The 7186-nt window shown below is 41.7% G+C and overlaps 1 protein-coding gene across 1 annotated transcript; it reads left to right on the top strand.

Annotated features, from left to right (window-relative positions):
- The first annotated feature begins 1950 nt into the window (after positions 1 to 1950).
- Positions 1951 to 4283, top strand: ZNF23 (zinc finger protein 23). The gene has a single exon (XM_012660448.1). It carries the CDS (start codon positions 1973 to 1975, stop codon positions 3731 to 3733), a length of 1761 nt encoding a protein of 586 aa, XP_012515902.1. The 5' UTR covers positions 1951 to 1972; the 3' UTR covers positions 3734 to 4283.
- Positions 4284 to 7186: the final 2903 nt, after the last annotated feature.

The following is a 7186-nucleotide window of genomic DNA, read 5'->3' as shown; positions in this document are numbered from 1 at the left end:
CTATAGTTACTTATAGATAGTTGTATTTCAGGTAATTTTCATGTTTTTCTTTGTAAGATTCCGATAACTAGAGATGTCTTAGTTTGGGCTACTATGACAACACCATAGACTCAGTGGCTTATAAACTACAGAAATTTATTTATTACAGTTATAGGGGCCGAGAAGTCCAAGATCAAGGTGCTGGCAGATTCTGTGTCTGGCAAAGGCCTGCTTCCTGGTTAATAAACAGCCATCTTCTCATGGTGTCCTCACACAGAAGGGAAGGGAGCTCTCCAGGATCTCTTTTATAAAAAAGGCACTACTCCCATTCATGAGTGTTCCAATATAGGCCCCAGCTCCTAATACAACCACACTGGGGATTAGGATTTCAATGTATGAATTTAGAGGGAGGACAAACATTGAGTAACAGATGAGTGTTATTTTTTTAATTGAGAAAAGACTGATATTATTTTGAAAATGCTTGCCCAGACCACTTGGGTTTATTGAGGGCATTTAAAGTGAAAAATTGAGGGAGGAGGCATATTACATGTGGTTAAGGAGAGATGAAAGATGAAAAAAATAGAAGCATCATATTTGGGCCAACCTTTTGGGAAATTTGGGAACAAATGCAGAGATCAATAGTTCTAAAGACATTGGGATTATAGAAAGAATTTTAGGGAATGATCAATTTTAGGATTGAGGGAAGAGGTGAAAGGAAAAGGCAAGGGTATTGCAGCAGTATTCTGGAGGAGGGTGGGAAGGGATGGGATCAAGTGGGCGTTAAAAAGAGCCTTTTGAAGTAGAGAAAAAAGGAAGTAAATGGAGGAATTTTGGAAAGCCTAGAGTTGAAATTCTAAGGAAGGAAACAAAATTCTTTCCCTTTGCTTCCTGGTGCTGCTGACATTTGTCATCCCCAGTGTTGCCGCATATTGTTGGATCCTGTGCCTTTTCCTTCTTAAGCATTTTATATTTTTATTAATAAGAAACTCAATGCCATAGGGACAACTAAAAAGAAACTGCAGAATGTAGAAAAGCATGGTGTGATGGAAAGAATGCTGATCTGGTGGACAAGACCTAGAGTTTTATTCTGCTGCTGTCATTTTTTTTTTTTTTTTTGAGACAGAGTCTCACTTTGTTGCCCTGGCTAGAGTGAGTGCCGTGGCGTCAGCCTAGCTCACAGCGACCTCAGACTCCTGGGCTCAAACAATCCTACTGCCTCAGCCTCCCAAGTAGCTGGGACTACAGGCATGCGCCACCATGCCCGGCTAATTTTTTCTATATATTTTTAGCTGTCCAATTAATTTCTTTCTATTTTTGGTAGAGACGGGGTCTCGCTCTTGCTCAGGCTGGTTTCGAACTCCTGAGCTCAAACAATCCGCCCGCCTCGGCCTCCCAGAGTGCTAGGATTACAGGCGTGAGCCACCACGCCCGGCCTGCTGCTGTCATTTTTAACCTTCATGTTATTGATTATGTCCTTAACAATGGCCTTGCCTTAGAGTGAGACTGATAATCTTTTCAAATCATTACTTTAAAATTTATAATACTGGCACATACTCAGAATAGTATAGAAAGTGTTAAAGTGGAAAAATAAATCTACCCAACTCCCTATGCCAGTTTGTTGTTTCTTATGTATTCTTCCAGAAGTTTTCTAGACGTATACAAATATATAAATGTATGTGTCTTCCCTTTTGTTCTTTACATAGATGGAACCTACGTACTATTCTCAACTTGTTTTTCCATTTAATGTTACATCTTTGATATCTCTTCATGTCAGCATATGTGGATTTATTTTATTCTTTTACCAGCTACATATTATTTATTCCACCTTATGGATAAGCTTAGGTTCTTTGACCTAGTCCAGTGATTTTAAGGAGCCCCTTGATTATGATCCTTTATAGCACAGTTCTTTTTTCTAACATGGTTCTTACATGGCATTTTATGTTTTCTGTTTTTTGTAGTAGATAATGAGACTGACAATAATTTGACAAAGGAAATGTGTGAAGAAAAAGATTATACATCACTTGAACTTCAAAGGGAATTTTCCCAGGAAACAGACTTCTCAGAAGCCTATATTCTAGAGAAACAACAAGAAATCTACTCAGTAGGAAATGTGAAGAAGGAAAAGAGCAGTGTCATTCATGGAACGGTGAAAGATGATGCAAGCCCCATGGAGGATTGTTTCTTAACTCAAAGTCCAAACTTCTATCAGCGTCATACCATCTCCACTGGAGAGCAGCCCCCTGAGTGTACGGAACTGGAGAAAGCCTTCAGCTTTGACACAAAACTTACTAAGCATGAAATTATTGATTCTGGAGAAAGACCTTTCAAATGTGAAGAATTAGTGGAAACCTTTAGGTGTGACTCTCAACTTATTCAGCATCAAGAAAGCCACACCGAGGAGAAGGCTTATCAGTGTACAGAGTGTGGCAAAGCCTTCAGTGTTAATGAAAAATTAATTTGGCATCAGAGATTTCATAGTGGGGAGAAACCCTTCAAAGGCGTGGAGTGTGGGAAAAGCTTCAGCTACAGTTCCCATTATATCACACATCAGGCAATCCACAGCGGGGAGAAGCCCTATCAGTGTAAGGTGTGTGGGAAAGCCTTTAGCGTTAATGGGAGCCTAAGTAGGCATCAGAGAATCCATACGGGAGAGAAGCCATATCAGTGCAAGGAGTGTGGAAATGGCTTCAGCTGTAGTTCTGCATATATTACACATCAGAGAGTCCACACTGGGGAGAAACCTTATGAGTGTAATGACTGTGGGAAAGCTTTCAATGTTAATGCAAAATTAATTCAACATCAGAGAATCCATACTGGAGAGAAACCTTATGAATGTAACGAGTGTGGAAAAGGCTTCAGGTGCAGCTCCCAGCTTAGGCAGCATCAGAACATCCATACTGGAGAGAAGCCCTATCAGTGTAAAGAGTGTGGAAAGGCCTTCAATGTTAATGCAAAACTAATGCAGCATCAGAGAATCCACACTGGTGAGAAACCCTATGAGTGCACTGAATGTGGAAAAGCTTTCAGCGTCAAAGGGAAATTAATTCAGCACCAGAGAATCCATACAGGTGAAAAACCCTATGAGTGCAGTGAATGTGGTAAAGCCTTCAGGTGTAACTCCCAGCTTCGGCAGCATCTGAGAATCCACACTGGGGAGAAGCCCTATGAATGTAATGAATGTGGAAAGGCATTCAATGTTAATGCAAAACTAATGCAGCATCAGAGAATTCACACTGGGGAGAAACCCTTTGAATGTAATGAATGTGGGAAATGCTTTACTTCTAAAAGAAACCTATTTGATCATCACCGAATCCATACTGGAGAAAAGCCCTATCAATGTAAGGAATGTGGGAAAGCCTTTAGTATCAATGCCAAACTAACTAGGCATCAGAGAATACACACTGGGGAGAAACCTTTCAAATGTATGGAATGTGAGAAGGCATTCAGCTGTAGTTCTGACTATATTGTGCATCAGAGAATCCATACTGGAGAGAAGCCCTTTCAATGTAAGGAGTGTGGAAAAGCCTTCCATGTTAATGCCCATTTAATTCGACATCAGAGGAGCCACACTGGGGAGAAACCCTTCAGATGTGTGGAGTGTGGGAAAGGTTTCAGCTTTAGTTCTGACTGTGTTATACATCAGACAGTCCACACTTGGAAGAAACCCTATGTGTGTAATGTGTGTGGGAAAGCCTTCAGGTTTAGCTTCCAACTTAGTCAGCATCAGAGTGTCCATAGTGAAGGAAAATCCTAATAACAGTCCACACTTGTGTAATGTGTGCTGGAAAGCCTTCAGGTTTAGCTTCCAACTTAGCATCAGAGTGTCAAATCTAAGAAGAAAGGTGTAGAAAACTCTCAAGGTTAATGCCAAAATGGATCAAGTGTCATCAGATTCACCCTGATGGAATACTGAGAGGGAAATGAATATGGCAAAGTTTTCACATGGAAACAAATCTTTTTTTTTTAATTTTATTTTTAATCAGGAAAGGATGACCAGTTAAAAAGAAACATCCAAAAATAAATAGCTTTGTTTTGTACCAACAAGAATTAGAAAATATAATGAAAGAAAATATCCTGTTCTTAGCAGCATCAAGAAAAGTAGATTTTCTAGGATTAAACAATGATCATTGGCAGACCTATATGGAGGAAATTAAAAGTCTCCACTGAGGGCCACGAAAGGGAACTTGAAAAAATGGAAAGAGAAATCTTGTTCTTGGACAGGAAAACCCATATAAAAATATTCACTCTACCTAAATTAACTTATTTCTGTTGAGTTTTTAAAATATAAGCATGCATTACTTTTGTAAAGAGGAAAAATAAAGATTTCTTTAAAAAAGGAAAAAAGATATGAGTAAATATTTTTATTTTCATGGAATAGGGAAAACCTTTCTAAATGTCAGATGAAAGCTAGAAACCAGTGCTTGCTTCAGCAGCACATATGCTAAAATTGGAATGATACAGAGAAGATTAGCATGGCCCCTGTGCAAGGATAACATGCAAATTCGTGAAGCGTTCCATAAAAAAAAAATAGAAAAAGAAAGCAAGCTAGAAACCAGCTACAGGGAATGTATTGATAAATTGACTACTCAAAACTAAATATTTCTGTCTTTTCATTTTAAATAATCTCACATGAGGTTAAAAGATAAAGTGTAAAAAGTAGAAATACCTTTATAAAATTTGTGATATAAAAGTATAATATCTAATATGCAAGGAGATTTTTAATTAAGAGAAAGATAAATAATTTAATAAAAACCAGCAAATAACACTAACAGGCAGGTTTAAAAAAGATATAAAAATGATTAAGAGATGTTCAGTTTCAGCACTACTCCAAGTAGTGAAGATTAGGTTTTTTTGCATATTGGTATATATGCATATATGGAATGCTATGCAGCCCTCAAAAATGGCATTTAGTATAGATGCCCTTTACGTCGGTATAAAATGCAGTTAACAAGATAGCCTGTTAGAGGGTTCCTGCTTTTCAGTAAGTGGAACTCTTCCATACACATGGCTCTTGTGGTCCTGAAGTAAGGTGGCTGCCTTGAATTCCCAGTTTCAGAGGTGCTTTTCAAGGTCTCTGGTTCCGAGAAAATCTTGGAAGTCTCAACATACTGTTGAGAAGAAAATCTATCAGCCCTTTAAAAAATTCTAAGCAATGAAAAGAACAGACAGGAAGCTGAAGAGCAGCAGGCCTAAGTAGAAAGTGTAAAGAAAGGGGCCAGAATACACAGGCAAGACAAGGACAAGAGAACTTGCCCCATCCCACAAGTGGTACACACTACACACTCCTCAGCCCTCCCCCTAATTCTCTCATCTCCGCAGTTCTTGGGGGGTCCGAGCTGTTTGCAGAGCCAATTCTGAGAGCGCTGGGTGGGGGTGCTGACACCACCAGGCATCCATCCTCTTGCCCTACAGGGGACCATAGTGAACAACTGATCATTTTCTCTGGTGCCTGGTAGAGTGAGTGACCTGCACACAGGCTGTGGCCAGAGGGTAGGCTTGAGAAACTGCTCAGGGTCTGGCTCAGTGTGGACCCTGACCAGGTGTTCATTCCAGATATCTGGGTGTGGCCCTGTTAGAAGTGAGGCATTTTTCTGCCACCCTTTTCTTTCTGTTCTGTGGCCTTGGGTGTGATGCCCTCCCATTCCAGGAACTCGGCTTCTGGATGTATGGAAAAGAACATTTGGACAAGATAGAGACAAAATCCCATCGGCCTCTGGCCTTCTGTGTTTCAGTGTCCAGCGAAGGGGACTGTAGTTCTTAACCATTTTGGTTTCAACCTCAGATGAAGCCATGGACCCTCCCACAGAGGTGCCCGCGTGCTCACGTCCAGCAGTCTCTACCACATTAGGATTCCAGTGCCTGAGGCTCGTTTACGGTGCTTGGTTAAGGTACTCCCTTCGGACCTTGCCTCGCCTGCCTGTCCCCCGCCTGCCCACTGCCCAGGCCCCAGTCTTAGTGGGAGCTCCCTGGCTTCAGAGACACAGCACGTAGGTTAACCCAGTCCAAGAAAGAGATTTATTATTATTATTATTATTTGGCTTTTGGTAATGGAGGAGTCAAGAAATGTCCCCTTTGAAGGAGCTGTGTGTCATCATTTTCTGCACCCACCCCCTTCCCAGCTGTGGACACACACCCACCTCTGTCCCCAGTTGAGTGTCCATTCTCTGGAAAGCCGCAAACACTCCAAGACTGGAATCCTATAGAATTATCTCAGAATCTCCATCATGTACTGGGCTAGGGGGGGACGTGAGGGGAGGTGGGAGGACGTGGGGCTGAACAGGTTGCTTTCACCCCCCAGCACCGAGGGCCTTCCTGGGCTCCTGCACCACGACTCGCCTGGAGACGCTGCTCCTGGTCGCCTGCCTCCTGGGGCCTTCTCTTCAGCACGGCCGTGCAGGTGAGAGCAGGGAGAGGGGTCTGAAGGGGCCCCCCAGGCACCTGTGGGCATGGGATGGGGAAGCTGGGACCACAGCACAATACAGGCTTGTTCCCGCTAAGGAACAGTAGCAAAAGCAAATTAATAATGATGCTCCCAGCACACGGGATCAGCTTGGTAAGTTACAAAATTTTTGCACATCTCCGACTGTGATTGAGCCCTATCTGATGGTGGCAAAGACAGTGACTGATTCGGTTTCACAGTTGGAAAAGAATGCCCCTCAAAACCATTCACTGGCATCCATTTCATTCTTGAGTTTGTGAATAAAATGAGGGAATAAGTAGAAAGATGAGAGAATTGGTTCCAAGAGCATTAAAAAGAAATTTATATATTCAGTTAAGAAAGGAAAGTCAAAATAAAGTTGCTGCTTTAGAAACAAGATGGGTTAGTCTTGCATGGCCGTGAAACTAATCATTTAGGGTTATCTTCTGAACCGGGCAAATGACATGGTCCCACCCTAAAGCCTGCTGTAAGTTTGCTGTAAGTTCATGGGGCTGCGAATGGCTGGGCCCCAATCAGTGCTGCAGAGTTAGTCACACCAAATGTCATCCCCTGGGAGGGTCAGAGAACAGTTAGGGGTAAATGCTTAGGAAATGTGTGATATGTATATTTTTAAAAAGTCACGCAATCATAGTTTTGCCTATTTCCAAGTTTGGGATTTTTTTTTTTTTTTTGTACGAAGATGAGGAAACTGAGAGAAGTGTCTTCATATCTCCAGGCCTCTATTCTATCATCTGTAAAATGGGGTAATGATAGAACCTGCCTCCCAGG

Source organism: Propithecus coquereli, unplaced genomic scaffold, assembly GCF_000956105.1.
Source record: "Propithecus coquereli isolate 6110/MARCELLA unplaced genomic scaffold, Pcoq_1.0 Scaffold67, whole genome shotgun sequence".
Lineage (NCBI taxonomy): Eukaryota > Metazoa > Chordata > Mammalia > Primates > Indriidae > Propithecus > Propithecus coquereli.
Note: the sequence above shows the minus strand (reverse complement) of the source record. Positions and strands in the feature narration are given on the sequence as shown.